We start from the raw sequence: 22,898 nt of genomic DNA on the forward strand, positions 1-22,898 counted from the left end.
CAAGGTAACATCTGTACAGTGCTTAAGAACATGCAAAGTGCAATCTAAGTGCCAAATGTTCTTATTCTAGAGATTAATGAATTAATACTCCAAGAAATGTATACGCTGAGGTAACTATTGCTTAAATGCTACGTTCCCCTCATTATTAAAAAAAATTAAAATAAAATAGCTCTTAGAAGTTTTCTCTCTAGAAAAGGTGAATCCTGAATATATCACTAAAGTGGTAATGCCTTATTTATATTCTGTGAAGTTTCCCACAGCTGTAGAGCGCCCTTTTAGTAAAGGCAAAACCAGGGAAGTGAATTGAAGTTCTCAGAGAAACTTAGAACATCAATGATTTTCTCAAATACCATCTCTGTGATATTTCCAGCCCAAGTCTGCTCCCACCCATTACATCTAGAGAAGCTGGTGTGTCGTAACGCAGAAGCAATGCACAATCCAGTTTCAGATCTAGCATTCTAATGGCTGAGCAGCCAGAAATATCTGCTAGCAAGGGTAAGTAGGCGCATAATCTGTATGAGCTCTGAAAATCTTAGGTTTTGTCCCTTAGGGAAGTCCATGCTCCATCATTTGGCAGTCTGTGAAAATAAGGCTGTATGTAGTATCCAATGCATGAGCTCCTATCAGAGCACTCCAGCTATCAAATGTAAACTGGTGGTCAGAAAAGATTCAATGCAATAATGAATTAAACACTGCACATACTTTTCCTTTTTCATTTCTGTATCTGCTTTGGCCAATAATGGACCCAAGATGCAACAGACTAATGATCTGGTCGATGAAACCAAACCCTGCATTCCTATGCACTGTGTGATATATTTAAGACATGGCACAAAAGAGTCAATAGCACCCTAAACAGTGAACAAATACTGCTGTAAAATGCTGATAAAAGTACCAGAATTCAGCTGGTTTTCAGGTGTTGAAAAAAAACACTGAAAACATCCCAACAAGGTATCCTGGTTCTGTTGAGACACTAACAGCTGTAGTAGGTCCCGCTTAGTGGTTTCATTCTGTTTTCTTACTTCTGTGCTTCTGTCAAATATTCCCTTCATCGATGCTCTGCAACTGAAGTCTTTGGCTAGCATGGGGCCTGATACCACGCCGTGTGTTCATACTGCTGCCTGGCAGAGTCCGCACAGGGAACAGAGCTCCTGGTAAAGCATCTTCCCCAAATAAGCTGATTTTCACATCAGCTTCAATAGCTCTTGCTAAACTGGATGCATAACTGTCCAGAGATTTATGGACTTCAGCTTTTACATGAAGAACAGAATTCTTGGCAGCTTCTAAAAAAAAAAAAAAAAAAAAAAAGGAAAAAAGCAACATATGAGAAAATTAAGTTGATCAACATGGCGGCACAAATGCTTGAAGACTAATATTGATCCTTTTGTAAAGGTATGATCATGCCCTCTGCAAAGTAACTACCCTACAGAGTGCATTTACCAACAACACCGAGGGTTCCTAAACAGTTCTATGTACACAGAGCTTCAGAGTTACCTCGATGGGTCAAGCAGAAAGATTGCCTCCAATTCAAGTGGGGGAAAAAAAAAGTCTGATGAGGCAAAGTGCTTATACAGATGTTTAACTTTTAATTAAGTACATTTGGAATGATTTTCTGAATCTGAACCTGTGCACACAGGATTTTATTGGTCTGAATTTGTACCCAACTGCAGTCAACAGCCTGATTTCTGCTTACTGCCTAGAGTCCAGGATTAGGGACAATGTGAATTGTCTGGCATCAGGCAAGAATTCACGCAGAAGACAGATACAGAACCCTCAATTTGTACTTCGTCTGCTGTTAAGCATGACTTACGGCCTTACAAGGACTCTCAGTGCATTTGCACTAAGATCTCACAGTTCATTGACACAAACAGTGCAGTTGAAGAGCTATTTTATACTATGTTTTAAGCCCAAACACCAGATGTTTATGGATTAACAGTCCTCAAATTCCAAGGGCTTCTTCCAATTAGTGATTAAAATCAGCAGTCTGCTGTCCTTAGGCTTAAATTTGTTCCAGCCACACTGTGGGACCCATTTCCAGTGGGGAAGCTGTAGAGCAATCCATGCCAGGAGAGGTTGAGGACTGCAGTTGCAGACAATAGTATACTTCTTCCGAACCTTTTATTACCTTGGATACATCTGCTATTCAGTGTTGATGTAGTTGCTTTTATAGCATCTATACACCTCTCTACCCACCAACATGTTGGGCAACACAGGTGTCAGTCCTAAATGTAATTCTTCAGTGAGGCTGCTGAAATAATGTAAAGTTTCAGAGATGCTGAAAACCCTGAGACACCCAGGGAGAATTGCTAAACCTGTGAAGAGCTTTTTCACTAAGATCTTCCTCTGAACTGCACAAAAAATTAGATGCCTGCCCCTGCATAATCACTCAGAAAGATAATGGAAAACATATGGTAACATATTTGTCAGGGAAATAATCAGCTCATGCTGGGAAAAGGGCAAAAGTGAATTTTGCCAGGGTGTTTGAAGAGAAAATTCCATAGAAAGTCTTCTCATTATTTCAGAATCATAAAAATAAGTCAGGTTTTATTATTACTTGATTCTTAAAGGTATTCTGCTCATTTTTGTAATGTCCACGATCATTTACTGTTTCGTAAATTCAGTTGTTATTATCAAGTCTTCTAGTCCATATTATTGTAACTATCAGCTTGAATTAAACTAACTTTGCCATATTTTGCAGATGATCACAGCAACACTTCGCTAGCACAGAATCAACGAGTTGACTGAAAAAAAGTGCATGTGGTTCATCTATTTTCATCCGTATCGGCTGAGAAACATACTCAGTAAAGTAAAAGAAGTAAAAGTTCAGTAAAAAGAAGTGAAACAATGAAATTATATTCAGACTATTATCTGTAGATGGAAGAATGTCAAGTCTGTGAATGACAAAGGCGAGAGAAGGCAGCAAATAAGAAACACTGGGATAATGGAATCAAAGTATAAGGGCAGGAAAATCTGTTCTCTGAGAAACACAAAAACAGACTGCAACAGATGAGTGGAATTGCAGAGAGGATACTGCTGTGCAATATAAGTGATATTTATGTAGGGAATCCCGACTTCTGTCTCTGTCCTTGTCTGTTGCTACTTGAGAACTGGAAGAAAGACCTGATCTTACTTTCTGCTGTACCTGCATGAATGGTCAGATCTGTCAAGGTGAACAGTGATCATGTATGTTTTAAGGCGATTCTGAATGTCCTGGGAGGCTTCCTGAGCAGGCAACATAGCTGGTTCTGAGCATTTCTATACTTACCCCTACACTCACCTTTAATTTGCTCTACTTCATCTTCAAACGTCACTGAACTCCTCCTTCGAGGAGGATAGATGCAGTGTGGGACATGAGGGCCATCTGAGCTATAATCTTCAAGAAGCATTGCATCTGTTCCTGAAACAAAACAAGAGTTCTCAAGCAAAACAGAGTAACACTGGGATACAATATTGAAGTGTTGGCAAAAACTTTTCAGTCTATAGCAGTTTCTTCAAAAGATGTCTAAACCCAGTTTTTCTGAATAATTTTCAGCTCGGATTAAACACTGCATAAAAAAGACTGAGGTCAGAGTTTTCATTGAAAGGATTTGGAAATCTTTTCTCAGTAGCCATCTAAAACCTCAAGCAGCTCTGAAATGCTCAGCTGCAGAGCTTATAATGTCAATGGGACAGCAGAGGTGAAACCTTACCTTCAGTAAATAAAGGGTAAAGTTGAGGGCAACTTCCCCCATTTCCTGATGAAGACAAGAGGCTAACCGCGGCTACCTGAGAGGCAGACGACCATAGCAGCCAAATGTCACACCTGTAATCAGACTTGGATGGAAATCTGAATTGGAGAATTTTTCTGTTCGATTTAGTTTGTCTCTAATAACCTATTTTGACTTTCTTGAAATATATTTTAATGGGGAAAAATCCCTTGTTTGTTGGGAATGATTTTTGTCTGATGAATCTTTTTCTAGTTTAGGAGTCTCTTTTTTTTATTTCACCTCCCTGCTTTTGCTTTGCACCTTTCCAATATAAAATAAGAGTTTACAAGCACAAGGAGATTCACCTTAGCATCTCTGCAATGCTTTTGCATGAAGGACAAGACTGCAGCCTAGACCTCCCTTGCAATGCTGGCCTCTCTGCTGTGTAAGGGAGAAGCGGAGCAAGCATTTCAGGGAGACAGTAGGACAGCGCTGATGTGAGCAGTTCTCAGGGAGGCTGCTGCTGGAAGGCACAGCTTGCACACACTCCCTGTGTGACATTTTACTATCGGTCCATTTACTCCTGTAATGTGACAACAGGCCTAGGACAATGTGAAGCCTTTGCAGGTTTCACAACTCCTCCAGATGGTGACTTCGCATCCCTCTTCAGCCACGTGATTGCTTTTGATTCCCAAATTTATTCTTTTTGCAACAAGGAGGTGTTCCATCTCCCATTTTATAAGAAGTGAGAGGAAGACATCACTGGGGGTATACCTCTAGACAACATACTGCTCCATAGGTCTTTGCTAACAATTCATTGTGATGTAGCAAAGTGATAAACTTTTTAAGATGAAACTTGTGTGTTATGTCATATGTCTCCCTCCACCAAACAAGAAAGACAGCAAGGTGCTGCCCTAATACACAGTTCCCAAATAAGCTAATAACTTTCTGTGCTCTTCTGTGGATCAGCTGGGTTTGAGGCCGTCTACCGAAAATAGTAGAACTCTTACTGATCTCCAAGGGGATTTTCCTCAGAAACATAGCGTGCAGTGGAAGAGTGGCACTAGGAAGAAAGAGACACTTTCTTCTGTGGAGCAGAATTTTTTTTAAATGTACTAGTTTAGTGCATTTGTTTTTTTCAAATGAGGCTGGTGAAGAGACTAGCCTCTTATTCCTACAGGGTGGATGTTTGTCCTTGGAATAATTGATCTTAAGGCAGCACTTCCAGCAATCGGGACTCAGGTGTCATTTCATATTTTGTGTACAGCTGGCACCACTTGTTTTTTTTTTCCCCTCTCCTACTACTTCATCTGTTTTTCACAACATGAAAAGCCCAGCTTCTGTTTATCAGGGCAGATAAAGACGCAACTGCATCGCACCCCACAGCATCATGTACTGCAGTATGCAGTGCTGAAGAGGGACTAAGACTTCTTTCTGCTCTTTAGTTTCTCACAGTGAAATAGTATTTCACAGTGGATCCTTGTTTATCCATTCCCATTCTATGGACTGTACCCCCTCCATAACAAATAGTGGCACTTCTAACAGCATTTGGTATGTATTTGGTTTGTTCCTTTGTTTAAACTGCTCAGTACTGTTCCTCAAAAGATAACACAACATACTTTTAGCTGAGGCAAGTTTACCAGGATGCTATTCTCCTTTATCCCACACAGCTGCAGAATATCTACAACAAGCTTAAAAGTACCAGCATAAAGCAACTACCAAAATAAATCCCAGCTCCATAGACTTCCTTTACAAAAGAAGGAAACGAATCTCTTAACACCAAGCAAATGGTAGAAGATCACCCTCTGGTGTCACTAGAGCAGAAATACTCCTTAAAATAAATATAGTGCAGTTAAGGAGTGGTAGCTGAATTAACTGCCAGAAGAATCTAGTTACAGTTCTGGGTAGAAAATTACTGGCAGAACTCTTTTTCACTTTTCCAAACCATTTTCAACTGAGAGATCTTAAGTAGTAATGTAATCATAAGCTGAAACCATCCTAAGTGTTTACGTTTACACTGCAGTATGAACAAGACAAGGTCTTTTACAAACTAGGGAACAGAGAAGCACATTCTGCAGAGTGCTGTGTTGATCTGTTCCTTGTGGATACAAGGAAAGTCCCTGAAGAATGACAGAAACTAGAGGAGAAGCGCACAAAAAGCAGTCGAGTCCTGTTCCCAGGACACATTATCAAGGGAGGGTCATCATTCCCTAGAGTAAACAGTATTTTGCAAGTAAATATATTGGGAGTAAGGAAGAAGAAAAGCAACTACAGCAGTTCTGTTGTAACAGCTGGAACAGCTGCTTCATGTCACCCATCCACCAAAAGACATCTGCGTGTAAAGAAAGACTATCCCAGAGAGTTCTGCCAACTTACAAGTGCAATCTCCTTCCCAAGAAAAGAAAGCAAGACTTTTAGTTACCAGAATCCTGTGAGCAGCTGAAACCTGTGTCTCCTGTGCTGCTGCTGTTTCCTAATGGCCGCCCACCTGCCATGAGGGCAGTGAGATGAGGAGATAGTCCCAAATCTGTAAGACAGTTTAATTCTCATTAATGTTTAAGGGGTCTACAATAGTAAAAACCTCTTCCCACTCTATTGTCTTATTTACTGTTCTATGTATAAAACTTACCCTGCTGATCCAGAGTGCACAGCATTTGGACTTTCAATCTTAGAAATCCAGCAGCTTTCAGGTATCCTTGGAATCCTTTCATATGACAAGTCTCCTTGTTACCTGCACCATCTCTTTCTGCAACTGCATGTGTTTTATCAGCCAGCCAGGCTGAACACAGAGCATGTGCACTCAGAGAGATGGGCATAGTTGCCAGACACCTTCTAGCCAGAGAATAACCTGGTAGCCACGAGCAGGCCGTTAGTGTGGCAGCAAGGTAGGGGCACCGAGAAGCCTGGCTTCTTTCAAATCCCCAAAGCACATGGGGAGGATATTCTATGATTCCTACAAAGGTGCTGTCTCTGGGCCCTGCTTAAAGATTTTGAGGGTTTTTGCTCGGTTGTTTTTTTTTCCTCCCTCTTAGACACCCTGACAAATCTGAAGCTGTCAGCTTCTTGTCACTTGGAAAGAGAAATTTCGTCTTTTCCCTTCCACCTCAGTTCCCAATGTGTTCATCCATAGCATCTCCTGGATGCAGTTTTGCCAAAGGGAGGGGCTCCTGCAGCTTGTGATGGGGCTGCAGCTGCAGGACTCCTTCATTTAGATGGAGCCTCTCCCAGTGATTCCAGGTTGCAGAAAAGACAATGGATGACTTGCTGCTCTCCCCTTCTTTCTGCATTTTAGATCTTCCTTCCCAATCAAATAACATCAGTTTGTGCCTCTGCAGGAAATGTCCCAAGGGACACCATGAAGAGGTCCTATTTTTGGAAGGTTCTAACCAGGACCAGGAAAGTGATTAATTTTTTCATCTTTGTATCAATTTTTTTCATTGCATCACTACTTAAAAAAAAAAAAAACCCAAACCAACAAAACAAACAAAACCCAAACCTACCAAACTCTGAGCAACTGAAACTCTCAGCCTTCAACTTGGGAAGGCATCAAATAGTTTTACTCTTCTACATAGTTTTACTTTATGATCTTTTCTTCACAACCATTAAGGCTAAAAACTGAATTTACAGGAATAGTAAGGCCAGTGTAACTTCAGTGAATCTCAAAGAGTTGTAGCATAAAGCCAGGAATCAAACAACAAGTGCTACCATTGGTAGTGCTTCAACCTGGCAGTAGGCACATGAAAGGAAGAGCTTGAGAGAGATTAAAATAAATTATTTTTATTAACACAATCACTGTGTCTTCTCTGGCAGAGAAAATTTTACCAGAGTACAAGAAAGAGGTTAACTGCCACAAAAAATATCCTCCTCTCAAGTGTCTATGATAACCTGAACAGAAGATTACTGAAACCTCCAGAAACATCCCACTTTGTTTACAGAGCCCTAAGACACGCCAAGTACACACAGACACATTACATGTTACTTACTGATATTAATGAAGAGTGACTTTTGCGTGTCTTACCTGTGATCCTATTGGAAATGCTGAATAACCTCGATGTCCTATGCCGCTGAACAAAGGACTCGCGATAATACCGATCCCCAAAGCACATTCCTAGTAGTTCCTTGCGCACCGTCTTGTTCCACAGTCCATAAATTAGTGGATGGCAAATGGCACTGGAAAAGGACAACCATGTAGCTAATGTCTCCACGGCAGGGGAAATACTGTTTTTTCCCCAAAGTGCCTCTGATGTAATTACTACCATGTAGGGCCCCCACGTAACCACAAAAGCACCGATGACAACCAAGATGGTTATGAAAGCTTTGCACTGGTTGGCTGAGTAGACAACCCCTTGGAAAGCATTCCTTCGGCTGCCAGAAGATGATGTAGAGGTGCTGGAGTTCTTCCTCCCATTCCTCTGGGAGTCCTCCTCCACAATGACAATGCTACCACAGTGGATTTTGCGGGCCTTAATCCTTGCCACACGGAATATGAATCCATAGCAGATCATCATGACCACAAAAGGCAGCAACGCACACCAGATCTGCCAAAAGGCAGTGTAGCCAGCCTCTTTATGCCAGGCCACCACACACATCCACTTGAATTGGTCAAACTCCAAAGATGACCAGCCAAAGAGGGGAGGGAGGCAGCCAATAAGGGAATGTAGCCACACATACACAAGAGCTACCACTGCTCTGTTGCCCGTTATCTTCATCGGGTAAACCATCGGGTACAGGACAGCATAGTACCTGGTGGACATAAAAAACCAATCAACAGGAGCACAAAAGACATACAATAAAACCTCAACATACTTCAGTGATGTTGAGATCTAGTCCTCTTTGTAGAACAGGCTCTTTTCTCCAAACCTTAAAGAGGGCTCAGGGACCCTATTTATACAAATAATTACATGTAAAAATACATATCTTTGCAGGCAAGATTGTAAAACTTGGCTGAAGGCACACATGCAGCTATTAAATCTGTCCCTACATGTCAGTTTGTGCTCGGGGTATAATCTGGAATTTTAAGTCATTACTTCTTTTTCTCAAGTAGTATGTTGTTATACCATCGATAGCTAAAAAAACCTTCAGACGCATGTCCACATTTTGCATTATTGATAACTTCACTTTCTTCTGTTCTGTACCAAAATTTCACAAGGGGCTGAAGGGAAAATGACATTACAACAGTACGCAGCATTATCCACTGCAGTACTTCTCAACTCTATGAACAGCCAACAAGTCACTCTATGAAACGACTAGGCAATTCATTACCATTCACTAGAAAAGAGATGCTTACCGGTCTATAGCTATGAGTCCAAGAGTAAGCATGCTGGCTGAGCTAATCAGCATGTAGAGCAGGGCTGAGAAATTGCACCAAACAACTCCAAAGATCCATTCCCGCCTGATGGAGCTGGTGACAACAAAAGGTAGCACCAGTACAGAGAGTAGAAAGTTGGAGAGGGTCAGGCTGAAGACAAACTTGTTGCTCAACGTGAGAAGGTAAGACTTCCGATAGAGGGTGATGACAATCACCAGGTTGCCCAAACAGATGAAAATAGCAATGACGATTATAGCAATGGACTCTGTGACTCTGACAGCCCCATCTTCCAGCGTGGTGAGGTTCCTCAGGCCCTTCACATTGTTGAGGGAAGAATTGGTGCTCATGGTCAGAGCGTGCAGAGCTGGAGCAGCCAAGACATGCTGAGCAGCTAGAAGAACAACAACGCTCAGAAACATTCAGGCAAGATTTCTTCACACTCCCTCCAAAGACTGGAGGCTTTTTTTTTTTTTTTTGCCTGCGTTAATTAAAATTTACCTGTAGGATGCAGGATACCATTTTAGATGGGAAAGCAAAGGGGCAGGAAATTGCCTATGGGTACACCAAAGAGGTCAATGACAGAGCCAAGCCTAGAACAGGGAAGAAACTGTCTGAAAGACAATAAGAGGTGGAGTGGGGGAAACAAGAAAATTAGCACATCTTACTTAAAAATTTTCTAAGGATCTTACTTGTTTCTAAGCCATACTTACCAGCTGTGCATCTCACTCAGTCCCTTCATCTAGGTTGCAAAGAAACAAGAACAATGTCAGGATCAGTCTTTGTTTCTCTCACTTTAAAAAAGTAGCGGGTTTTTTTGTTTTTTTTTTTTAGTTCTGCCTGTTTATCCTCATTGTTACCTTGTATTCTGCCTATGCAGCATTTGCTGGTGGTCTGTGGATGCCTGGCTAGTCATATCCTGCTGACTCTTTCTTAACAGTTGCTAAGTAACATTCAAAGACTCAGGGATCATTGCACTACGCTCCAAACATCGCTTCTCCATGTTCATAATCACCTTACCTACAGCAGTGATTCTATTTCACTGCCAATACCAAAGGACTGAGGGAACTGAGTTTCTATACATGAGGTTCGAAAGAGGCTTTCTTGCATTAAGCCACGGTCCACCCTACAGAACTGTCCGAGAACCTTTAACCCTTAACTTCTCAGTGTTAGCATCTATCCCACTGACTCAAAACCTTGTTTTGTGAAACATCGGTATTTCTCCCAATTCCTTATCAGGCTTCTCCCCGCTGCCTCCAACACAGGCTCTCCTATCTACTTCATTCAATCCTTCACCCATCTGCAGGCCAGCACACTGAAGAAAAAAACACCACCAAAAATGCAAATATGCAAGCCAGAAAACTAGAGTCCACCAATTAATATAAAGTTGATATTTGCATTTCTTGGAAATGAGGAACTTGCAGAGTTCCCTCAGCTGTGGCAGTGCCCCCACCCATTGCTCCCAAACGACCAGCCGCACTCACAGAAACGCTTCTGCTGTGGCCTTAGGCACCAACGTCAGGCTGGAGAGCCGCGTTTTTTCCATTTTTATCTGTGCTTTCCTAAGAGCATAATTAAAGACATTACTAAGCCATGCTCTGTACAACATAGCTGAGCTCTTCTCTACTGAAGCTGCCTGCCGACCGTTTGCAGAAGTGCTTTTCTCCAAGTTTCTTTCTAAACATGCCTGCCTCTGTGAGCCCGTGCAGTACTTGTTGCCTGCTGCAGGTCTTGGAAAGGAGGCTCCCCCCTGAGGGGCGGCGGCCGCTCCCTACACCAGCGACGCCCGGGGCGTCTACTCGCTCCCCGTCCCCTCACGGCCCTGCTGCACCCCGAGGGGAGGAGAAGGCCTCCGAGAGAGGTGGCCCGCCCGGGGCAGGGCAGGCCGGGGCGGGGGGAGCATCCCATCCCATCCTGGCCCGGCCGCGGGCAGCCGGGCCGGGCGTGCCGGCACACTCGCACAAAGCCAACGGTGTCGGGTTGGAGATACGCTGTGGAGGGAGGGGGTCGCCATTTTGCCCCCGCGCCCCCTCCGGCAGCGAACAAAGGGCGAGGGCAGGGTCCTCCGCCCCGGGCATCCATCGGCCCCCCCCCCCCCGCCCCCTGGCAGCGAGCGTGTCCCGCCGCCGCTCCCGCCGCCTCTGTCCCCCGCCCCGCCCCGGCCGCCGGCGCCGCACTCACCGCCCGCCGCCGCCAAAGCGGGAGGTTTCGGGTTACAGCGCCCCGGACCCCCCACAGCCGCCGCCGGCAGAGAGGCCTCAAGCCGCAGCCCGACCCTCCCCCGCCACGGGCCATGCCCCTGCCCCCTCCCCGCCGGCCCGCCCCGCCGCCTCATCCCGCCGCGCCCCCTCCCCGGCCTCGCCGCCCGCCATTTTCTCTGTGGCAGCCCCCCCGCCGGCGGACGAGCTTCCCCGTGGGGGGAGCAGGCCACCCCCGTCCCGGGCAGGGTCCTGCCGTGACCCGGCTGAACCGGGGGCAGTGCATCTACCCCGCGACCCCGCCCCGAGGCACAGCTACTGCTCCCCGACGCCGCAGGGCTCCTCACAGCCCTCCACTGAAAACGCAGGAATCCAGTTAAACGGGGGGAATCCATTTTACACAGACGACGTGAAGTGACTTGCCCTAGCACATGGTGTAAGTTAATCACAGAGAGGGGCAGATCCTTAATTGCTAGGCTTCCTAGACCCCAAAGTGCTATTAAAAGTAACACAGAGCAGATTTAGGGAGGAGTGTTTCCCCCCCACCTGAGGCAAGGCACAGGTGGGCACAGTACAAAGGGTGAAGGATAATTAAATGCCACACTTGTACATCTCTAATTCCCCGGTTTCCCCACATCCTGGCAAGGCCCTTAAGCAGAGGGAACAACACTCTAACTTGCACTTTGCTGTGGCTGAGTCGCTCTGCCATTTGGAAGAGATGGGAGTTTTTTCGTGATGCAGGTACCACATTCCCACAGCCACTGTCTCTGCTTACCCTGACCCTGCGGCCTGCCCAACAGGAGCTGGACTGTGTGTCGTACCCCCCTGCCAAGGGGAGCTCCTGGGGAGTTGTCTGCTCTTCCGATGACACAAAATGGCAACACAAGGACTCAGTCATCAGTGCTGCCATAGTGGCTTACATGTCATTCTCAACCAGTTCTACCAATCTACAGAATTTTAAGCTTACCATGCCACCACATTTTGACATTTTTAAAATATCATCTTTGGAAAGCATTCAAGAAGATACCCAGCCAGCACAGGAGATTCCACATGTATGCATGCACTGACATGTAATAGCTAAAATGGCTAAGGTGCCTGTACGTTGGAGGTAGGTAATGCTTGCTAAACCTTCGAGCACAGCCCAGAAGCATCAGAGCTCCCCATGACCACTCTTACACATCCGTTAGCAGCATGGCCACAGGAGCCAGCGTTAGCACGCAGCCGTGCTGCCCAGCCAGCTCTGAGCCTGGGCCCTGCCGCCCTCGGGTGGGCTCAGCCAGGTGCCACCGGGGATGCGGCTGGAGGCACGACTGCCCGCCGGGCACACAGCACCAGCTGCTGCAGGCCGGTTCCCCGGGAACAGCGGGCTCAGGTGAGCTCACTGCCTCTTGGCGCCCAGCTCCGCGCTGCGGGCAGAGGAGGCCGGAGACACCCCCCTCCCGCGGCGGGCGGGAAGAAGTACGCAGTTCCCGCCCTCGCCCCACAGCACGACAGCTCCAGGGAGGCAGAGAAGAACAACTCTCGCCACCATCGACGGCGCTGAGCCGCGCCAGCGGCTCCTCCCACCCCCCTGCACGTCACCGCCTGCCGCCGCACGGCTTCCGGGATGCGCCCCCGGAAGCGGAACTCCCTTGCGGTGGCCGTTCTGGTGGCGCCGTTGCTGCCGTTAGAGGTGTACGGGCCGTGGCGGAGAGGCGAGGCGGGGAGGGGCAGGGTAGGGCAGGCTCCGCCGCCCCCCTTCCGGCCCCTCTTGCCTTCTCCCTCGGCGGGGTCTTCCCCCTTGCCGCCGCTATGCACCCCGTTTTCCAGAGCAGCCGGCGCGACTTCACCTTCGGGCCGTGGAAGCTGAGCGCCGCCCGCACGCACATCATGAAGTCGGCGCAGGCCGAGAGGTGGGGCGGGCTTGGGGCCGGCCGGGCTTCGGGCGGGGGGACACGACGGTACCTCCGCGGATCGCTGCCCCTCGCCTGGGAGCGGTGGGGAGCCTCCGCGGGGCTGGGACCTCACTCCCTGAGAGCGAGGGGTTTGAGGCGCCGTGTCGCCTTGCGCAAGAAATAAATGACGTTCCCTGGGCGGGAGAGACGCTCTTTATTCTAGTGGCTCGGCGGGGGGGTTGTCCCCTCTCCTTTTGCGAGGGTAGCTTGATACTTTGGCTTAAGAAACTGGGATGATTTGAGTTACAGATGTTTTCCAGAATTCTGTTCTTAATGATTGCTAACGGTTTTGGAGATCTGGACCTCTGTGAACAGAAGCCTGCTAATTAGAAGCCTGTTTTTCTTAATTACTTTTTAGTGGTGATTATGGTTCATTTAAATGTGGTCCACTGATTCTCATAAGCTATTTCGTGGTAATGGCTGTTTTGAGATGGTGGATTTCATTCAAAATTTATTATTGGTATCTCCGTGTATTCATTTCCACTGCTGTCAAGCTGTTGGAGAAATGCTTCTGTGTCAGCATCAAGTACTTAAGTCAGATTTGCTAATGTGGAACTGAACAGTTCAGCTCTGTAGTGCCATAGCTGACCTTGATGGAAGTTGAATTTGACAAATACTTCTTGTTTCGGTTTCTGGAATACATACATGAAAGTCTTGTTAGTCTTGTTAAATGTATCTTCATTCTTGTTGCTTTTAACTTTTCTGAGGGTCATTTGTATGATGTTACATACTTCTTATTATGTAAACTACGTAAATGTTAAGTTTTTTAACATAACAGCATTATACTGATTTATAAAAAAACCTGGGTATCTGCTTTAAAACAGGTAAAAAATATGTTCCTTCCTCCATCTTTATCCTATGTTCAATACCTAAAATAATCTTCTCAAAGTGCTTCTGACTAATGGTCTTTTTGTTTTTGCAATTACAGATAAGAAAACTTGAATCCTGTGATTTAGTCATTTTTCTGTAATGAGGATTCAAGATGCAGCTAAGCTGTACCTGTGTCCTGCAGGGGAAGGAGGGCTATTATTAGAGTATCCCATTTTTATGGGTTTTTTGTGAGGACTTATTTTGTAAAATGCTATGTCTTAAAAATGAAGATCTTTATTCGTAAGATCAGGAGGATGTTAACTCTCCTTCTTACCTGTAAACAGGAGAGAGACTTGAACTGCTAGTCTAGAAGCCAAATTGCTTGCTGTACTCATATTCTGATCTACTCAGTTTCTTTAACTGTAGCTATTTTAAAATAGACAGTCACCTCTGTAATTGTCAGAAATTACCTTTATCCATTTAGATCTTTTTCAAGGACACACAGTTTTTCAGAACATGTTGAAAAAGGCTGGAAATTAAAGTTGCAAGAGCCACAACACAAGCTTGAAAGAACACAGAGGATTTTGCAGAGTAGGGAAAAGAAGTCCAAAATTAGCTGTTTACCTATAGATCTTGGTACCTAGTATGAGATCCCCAAAACAATTCCTTCACTTCAAATATGAAGGGTCAAGAATTATCCAGTTGCAGTGCTTTTAGTCAGTTTCCTTTTATAATTTATTTCTCTTGGCATTTTGCCTTTTTTATTGCTTGGGGAGCATCATTAGCATCTGTAGGAGTTTTATTTCTGGCAAACATATATCACAAAAATTCCTTGGCAACCTCTGTGGAAAGGTGAAGGATTAAATATGCCATAGCTAAGAACTCTTTTCTGTGTTGGAGTTGGCCTTTGCAGGTTAAGGGGCCTGCAGGTGCTGAAATGGAAAAGTTCATAATGTTACTCTGCCTTCTGTGGGAAAAACATAGTATCTTATTCTCCAGATCTACAAATTCGCTATTTTTATTGCAGTTTGGTTAGCATAACATTCTTTTGTATGCAAGGTTACAGAAATAACCACTTTTGTTCAGGAATGCATTATTATCAATGTGAAAGTTGTGATTAGAACACTTCCTTTCGGCCTCCCTCCCTTATAATTGGTGTACTTTCTAAAGTTTTCTTCTCTCCAGTTGTCATGTATTTCTTTTTAACCTTGATAAGTAAAGTAAGTAGTGGTAGGGAAGGAGTCCATGAAGCCTTTTGGTAAATAAGGTAAATATGTATATAAATAGGCATGTTGTGTGTATGTATTTATATATAGTGTATGTATTTATATACATATGTATAAATAAGTATAAAATTGATGTAAACCAAAAAGTGAAATAGGATGTTTTGATGGGGTTATGCTTATTTGTTTCATGCAGTACTTTGTTCAGTTGGGGCTGTGGCTTTCATGCTTAAGGTTACAAATACCGTTATGTGTTCTCTGCCAGCTTGGGAAAGTAGTAGAGCACAGTAGTGTCTTCTGTGCTTTTCACATACGCTGCCAGGGATGTTTTCAGCCCCTTTTTGTAGGCTTCTAAATTTGGAGGTACGGACCACTGTGTAGTGAATTTAAACTTGCTGACAATGAATGCTTGTTCCTAAAACTTCTTTTTGGGCACCTGCCAAAGAAGGTCATGGGTCATCCAGGGATTTGCTACAAGTTGAAAGCTGCTACTTCATGCTTATCAGATGATTTTTTTTTTATTCCTTACATAGGAGACTTTTACACAAGCCTGATGGAGAAGGAATGTTTTTTGTGGTGGGAAAGTCACTTTGGATCAATGACTCTGCAATTTGTGTCAAATGATTAAACTGGGAAAACAACAAAGTTTTGCAGAACATATTCATGTTGTGTCTTCTAAATTACTGTGGTCTAAAGAATACTTATTCCAAAACAAGGGACTGCTTTCACTGAACTATTGATGCCTGATCTGTCTTGATGGGACTCTTATTTTTCTGTGCAGATTGGCTGATGAACTACACATGCCTTCCCTGCCAGAGATGATGTTTGGAGACAATATCCTAAGAATACAGCACGATCGTGGTTTTGGAATTGAGTTCAATGCAACAGATGCTTTAAAATGTGTGAATAATTGTCAAGGTATGATCAAAGTGGCTTGTGCAGAGGAGTGGCAAGAGAGCAGGTACAGTATTTTATCACCGGTGGGCAAGTACTGGTGTGTTGTATATGAAACTGTCATAAAGTAGTCAAAAGAACAAACTGAACTCTTGAAGACCATGTTGCATTTGGTTCTACCGTAGATACCGTGTGTGATCATATAAGTCACTTAGCTTTTTTTTGCCATGATCATCCTGTCTGTTAAATTGGGTCAACTCTATTTTTCAGTTGTGTCTTGTAGTTTATTTCTTAAAATACATGTTTACCATGGCTTAATACTGTTTCTGTTTATTCAAACTTAAGCATTACAAGATTGTATTGTGTGGAGTTTCAAAGTGCAAAATGCTGTACATGTTCAAAATCTTGGCCTTAGGAATATAGCAGAACCATGCATGAGAACTATTGTACAGCTTAGTATTTACCAAATTAGTTGCAGAGCACCTAGAAATAAAGCACATATGAGCACAATAAATCAAAGCTGTCATGAAAACTAAGGCAAATAGCAGTGTTAATGATTGCTGTGTGTCACCAGAAGACTGCTTTCTGCCTACTTATAGAAAAACTGATCTTGAAATACAAATTCTTCAACACCATTGAACTGAAATCTTTATTTTGATTCATAGGACTGAGATTGTGTTAGCACAGGAATTTGGGAAATGGTTTTCTGATGTATTACAGAAACATGTTGTGAAAGAAGCAATACTGTATGATTAAGTTTTGACATCATTGCAGCACAGATAATGCTGCTATCTTTCTTCTTGAAGAACGTGGAAGTTGTAATACATAATCTTACATGAGGTTGTAATTTTTTAAGAATTACTGCAAAGCATGCTGTTTTCTCTTTCATTTCTTGAGGAGTGAGACTGAGCACACTAAGGAAGTTGTCAAGCCATATGATTGGACTTACACAACAGACTACAAAGGAACATTGCTGGGAGACACCGCAACGTTGAAGGTAACCATTTTCTTCTTGTTAAATGCTGATTGCATATTATTTCAGTCAAACACAACACTTTTTTTTAAGCTGTCATTTACTTTTCAGTAGGCTTCTGTAAAATCTTTCATGCTTCACAGTTTCTGACTTCGAAGTATAGTTTCGGTTTTGTATGTCTCTCAGCATGTTATCGTAATTAAAGCATGGCTTATTTTAATAACTGGGTTGTTTTGGTCTTTTTTAAAAACATTTTAGGATTATATGAAAGGGTGCTATTGTGTCTCCTAGTGAGGACTTAAATCAGAGTAAAGCAATGGGAATCTTCGGTGCTTACTGGATGCCCCTCTGAAGCCCTGAGCTCCTCACATACAACAGAACTATCAACTGTATAATTCTCTAGTACTTTACTCTCTGTTGCTTGCCCGTTTGTCTAAGCAGATACGTAGATCTGGCTGCTTTCAATGGCTTTATGTTTTTCTGCAACAGTAACTCCTCATATTTAAACTCACAGGCCCTTCCTTGTGATGGCTTGCTACTAAGCAGATAATCTGTAGTAATTTACTAGGATTGCGTTAGTTATAGAACACTTGAGTTATTCTGCAATTAAAAGTGCAGCATAGAAATAAATGATGTCTTGTTGGCCTGTAGTCTTTAGGCAGCGGAAGTGTATGAGTGTATATGGAGACCACGAGATGGAAAACATATAGGTACTCGATTTCCATGGAAAGGCTTTATTAGAATCCTATTCAGGGTTTGTAGTGAGCTAGAGATACTAAATGCATGGAGTCCCGTTTATAACCCAGCACTTCTCATTTGTATGTTAAACACAAGGCATCTTCAAATGTTTTGAAATGCAGAAAATGAGCAGAATTGTTTGCAGCTGAAACCCTACTGAGCCTGTATCCAGAGGAAGTTTATTCAGAATTTTCCACTCTTGGTTTTTGCTTTGATTGATGTTTCCTCTTGGAAGCTTTGGTTTTAATTTTAACTTTTTCTCTTAGAAATTTGGTATCTTTTAAGCTTAGTGCCCTAAAAGCTTTTTCCTTTCTAAAACTAGCCATTGTGGAATTTAAAAGATCAGGACAAACCTTACGTAGCTTGGCAACAAGTTAATATGCTAACTGTTCTTAATCTTTTTCTCTAGGTTGTTCCTACAACAGAACACATAAATACAGAGAAATTGAAAGCCAGGGAACAAATTATGTTTTTTGAAGAAGTACTTCTGTTTGAAGACGAACTTCATGACCATGGAGTATCAAGTTTGAGTGTAAAAATAGTGAGTACTGAGAGGTGCATACAAGATGCTTGGTGACTCAGCTAATATATGCAAAATACACTCACTTTTAGCATGTTGTTCCTTCTGGGATTTAAATTTTAAAATGTAAAGTTCTTTATCCTTGCTCTTAGAAATATAATCTTACTGGAAACTATGTTGTCTTGAAATCTGTCAGTTGCTTCAGGGAACAGTCCTTTCCCTCTTTCTGCATCCTGCCAAAGAATCTTCTGAGACACTGTCTGCCCTGCTGTCCAATGATAGCTGTAGCATATCAACAGCCCAAACTGTGACTTTACTACTGAAAGCTGCTCATACTATCTTTCGTTGTGAATATCTGATGTAGATAAGTACATACTTAAAGTAAAACTTTGTAATATGCTGAATGGGACATCTTTATTTTTGCAGAGAGTTATGCCTTCCAGCTTTTTTGTGCTGTTGAGGTTTTTCTTGCGAGTTGATGGGGTGCTTATCAGGATGAATGATACAAGGCTTCATCATGAGGTAAACCCTTATTCACCATCATGAATATTCACAGATGCTCCCTTGCCATGTTACTTTCAGAGAAGACCTGCTGATATTCCTGTAATGTAATACTGATGTTTGGAGCATAGAGGTTACCTGAACTGAACTTTCAAGTGTAGTACTTTATTGCAGTGGTGCTGAAGTAGCAACCAAGTGCTGGATGCCATGGGGCTAGGTATTGTATGAGAAGAGTAGGCTACCCCTTATGTGAAGTAATCATTTAAATATATTTGACAGACACAGATTAGAGAGGAAGTACAAGAGGAAAAATAGGCAACAGTAAATGGTGTGATATTGTTCTTATCCTCATCTCAAAGTAAATGTTTTTTGGTTTGTCTAATATATGGCTGCAAGTGTGTTCTAGTATCTCATAAATAATACAGAATGTAATGGTTGTGGTTTTCTTCTGTCTAGTGCATTTGTGCTCATGTAGGAGCTCTAGCTGAGTAAAGATTAAAAAGCATATTCAGTCATAGAATTTTTTTTTTTTTCATGCATGCACACAGAAAGGTGATTTTTGGGAAAGAGAACATTGCTAAACATCTTTCTCTGTCTTCATGAATTTGACTGTACATTTCTGCTCCCCGGTGAAGATCCGTGTTCAACCAAATTCAAATGCTTACTAAATTAAATGTATTTTAAATGCTCATCTTGCACTACTAGTAAATGATAATTTTGTAATTAATTTTGCCATTTTTTTTCCAATAGGCTGACAAGGCCTACATGTTGCGAGAATATACCTCCAGAGAAAGCAAAATATCAAGTTTAAAGGTATTGCTTTTATTTTTTCCTGTCTGCTTTTTAAAATTGTTTTATGGTCATCAAAGAAAATACTGGGTCTGTAAGTCATTCCTTGTTAAGTTTTGAATTGATACCAGGGCAAAACCTTTCTGCTTATACAACACCTATTTTGGTGATTTCATGGCAGATTTGCATTTGTGAAGGTTCAGATCACATGACAAGACATGGGACTGGGTGACTTTTTCTACTTTTGAGTTAACAAGATAGTTTTATTACTTTATTTTTTCATAGAACTGTTCAGCCACAAAATCAGGCAGTCCATGTCCCACAACACTAAATTTCAGGACTGGTTGTATGCTTGCAAGTAGTATTAGGGGTTAAAATCTGTTTGGTAATAGACTCATTCAGTTTTTCCTCAAATAAGTTTAATAGCCCACCTTAAAACTCTAGTAATGGCTTAGAATAATTTGTGGCACATTTAGAGTTGCAGCTGTTGATTTTTGTTCTTGACCCAACACCTGATCTTGGGTAATCTTGTTACTTTCCTTCTCCCTTGTTTTTCCTTTACCAGTGAAAAGTGGCTAATGTGTTACTAATCTTCTGAGGGAATATTTCTGCAAAATGCTTTTCCTTTTGAGGAAAGGAGCACTGTATCATTTTTTAACAATGTGATCCCTGTAAACAGGACTAAATCCAGACCTGAACTTTTTGAAGTTTAGTGGTTTTTGAAATCTAAATCAGTGATCTAGGTTTTACTTCATCTCATGTTTAAAAATTATCTATGCTGTTAAGTAATTTTGACTGCCTGTTGTTATAGAGAGGAAATGTATATGGCTTTTCAGTTCCCTAGATCAGCTCGCATAGTTAAAGCAAAAAAGATTCCTGCTTCGCTTAGGTTTGAAATAATTGAAACAGCAGTATGATTCCTTGCATGTTAGGCCTAGCCAAAACACAGGTTGCATTTGAACAGCTCTGGATACACTTCTTAAAGAACGTTGTTAGAAAGTTTGAAGGTGATTTGCTCAGTATGTATATGTATTTTTTTTTTTTTTCCATCAAATGTCTTGTATGAGGTTAAATTGTCTACAGGAATGTCCGGAGAAAAATAATGATTAACTTAATGAAACCACCCAATTTCTTCAAATCTGAAATTCAAATCCAATGAGTTTTAGTATTTCATATAAATGTCTTTGGTGGACCTGATAAAACTAAGATACATGTTGAGGCATATCAATTATCAACAGCTAAATCTGAGCAACTCCAGTGAATATATTGCAATGGCTAGAAGACATAAAGCATGGGATTCCTTGTGGCTATCCTAGTCTCATCTAAAACTAGAACCTCAAAAAGCCTGTTTGTTACATTGAAATTATAAATATTTTTTTAAAAAACATTGTAGCTGTTCATTACTGTCTCTGACTTTCCTGTGCTCTTACAATCTGCTGCTTAAAAACATTAAATACCTCTCCTTAGCCTATTGATCCACACAAGGAACAAAAGACTGTATGTACATTTGAAGTTATAATAATCATACCTGGCTTCAGGTGTTTAAATCAGGTAAATTGTAGATTGTCTGTAAAAGATTGGTTTTGGAATACCTTTTCTCCCTCTTCCCCCCCCCCCACCACCTTCATTCACTTGTTCCATGTAACATTTTTGCTTCTTAGCACGTTCCACCTTCCCTGTTCACGGAACCTAATGAGATCTCTCAGTATCTACCCATAAAGGAGACAATCTGTGAAAAACTAGAATTCCCAGAGAAGCTGGAGCCTAAACCAGAAGCATCACTGGAAAACATGTGTGTTAAGTCTAAATAAATGTGACTTTATATGGACTTGAAGTAGACTGGAGATAATGTGATCGTGTAACCATTGCCATGGCAGGGGGCAGTTTCACTACTAGTGGAATAAAGAATTTGGCTAATTTTTCTGTAGCCCTGAAAGAAAACATTTCAAGCAGGTTTTGCTAATGGTGTTTTTTGTTTGTTTTTTTTTAACCTGTATCTGGAGTTAATGATAGACTGGTGCCATTCTTCAATGGCACTGGAGAAAGACTCTCACTATTAAGAGTCTGGGTTCTGTTTAGTTCACAAGATAGGCAGGAGTATCGTCTGGACCCCTCACCACAAACACTTCTATGAAGATTTTGTTATTGCTGCTTCAGATACTAAGAGACTACTGGAGTGGTAAAATTGGCATGATTTTATTTTTATTGAGAAATCATCCACGTTAAAAAAAAAAAAATTTCCTCTGTATTTATTTTGAGCTGTCAGTCCTAAACTACATATTTTTCTTGTCTTCCTCTACTGCGAGCTGATAACCAACTAAGTTGCTTTTTGGAGTCTCTGACCCAGACTGTAAATTAAGAATATTCGTTTCATTTGAGGCTATGTTTATGGAAAAAAATATTTTTTAAAAGAAAACCAAACATTTTTTTGACGCTATATAAAGGTAAAATTACCTTATTTGTGGGGCATTAACTCCAGAGCAGGAGAAAAGCTGGAGGTTCACAGAGACACACACTGCTAAGTCTCTTCTAACTACTACTAACTTAATCTGATGTCAGCCAGATTTCTCTAGGCAGTTCTGGAGACTATTACTTGGGGTCTATATGCTGCTACAGTCACGTACTATATTGGAAGTGCATTGTACTGTATTGACCTTCTGTTGGACATACTGGATGGTGCCCACATAAGATGGTTATACTGCCCTGCCAGTCAAATTGCTAAATTGCAGAGTGGCTTAAGGCTGGGGAAGAGAGGAGTGTTTAGTCTCTAATCCCTAAAGGATGCTGGTATTTGCTGTTTGAGAAACAAGGTCATGTATAGCCTTAAAAGGATGCTAACATGTATTCCAGATACGTCCTTTCAGTTTATTTTTAAAATTCTTTAAGTTCTGATATTAATAGAAGTGTGATCACATGTATAGTCATGGTTTTAACTCAACACTTTGTAGATTAAACTTTAAATATTTGTATTGCTTTTGAAAATCCTAAATTATGCTTAGTGGTTTGTCCTAAGAATGGGGGAGCTAAACAGACTTCTCTAGGTTTAGTGCTTGCACTCAATGTAAGTGCAAGAAGCAAATGACTGTAGCAAAAAGCAGGCCTTGTGGTTTAAGGTGATGGCAGATAAGAATGTGTACACATTCTGATGTCTTGGAGTTTTGTTTAAAAATCTTCATATGCTACACTGCATGGCTTAATAGAAACAACCCACCTCAAAACCTGGTATTTAACCAGTTCTTTCGAGGAATGATTTTCATTTAAGAGAAGACCTTGAGATTTTAAGAAAAAGTCTACTGACATCTGAGTATCTGTTTTCTTAATAAAAACAAA

At 42.1% G+C, this 22,898-nt stretch overlaps 2 protein-coding genes across 2 annotated transcripts; one reads left to right on the plus strand and one right to left on the minus strand.

Moving 5' to 3' along the window:
* Positions 1-836: 836 nt before the first annotated feature.
* Positions 837-10,233, minus strand: GPR161 (G protein-coupled receptor 161). The gene is made up of 5 exons (XM_082016083.1): positions 8,971-10,233; positions 7,702-8,426; positions 6,106-6,210; positions 3,275-3,394; positions 837-1,280 (listed from the first exon to the last, which is right to left on the minus strand). Exons 1-5 carry the CDS (start codon positions 9,408-9,410, stop codon positions 1,033-1,035), a joined length of 1,638 nt encoding a protein of 545 aa, XP_081872209.1. The 5' UTR covers positions 9,411-10,233; the 3' UTR covers positions 837-1,032.
* Positions 10,234-12,977: 2,744 nt separating this feature from the next.
* Positions 12,978-22,027, plus strand: TIPRL (TOR signaling pathway regulator; the record flags this gene model as incomplete). The annotated part of the gene is made up of 7 exons (XM_082016085.1): positions 12,978-13,078; positions 15,935-16,114; positions 16,945-17,044; positions 18,168-18,299; positions 18,705-18,800; positions 19,530-19,592; positions 21,230-22,027. The coding sequence occupies 7 exons, from the start codon at positions 12,978-12,980 to the stop codon at positions 21,377-21,379; spliced, it is 822 nt and encodes a 273-aa protein (XP_081872211.1). The 3' UTR covers positions 21,380-22,027.
* Positions 22,028-22,898: the final 871 nt, after the last annotated feature.

The sequence above is a fragment of the Phaethon aethereus genome, assembly GCF_964289735.1.
Source record: "Phaethon aethereus genome assembly, contig: HAP1_SCAFFOLD_492, whole genome shotgun sequence".
NCBI lineage: Eukaryota > Metazoa > Chordata > Aves > Phaethontiformes > Phaethontidae > Phaethon > Phaethon aethereus.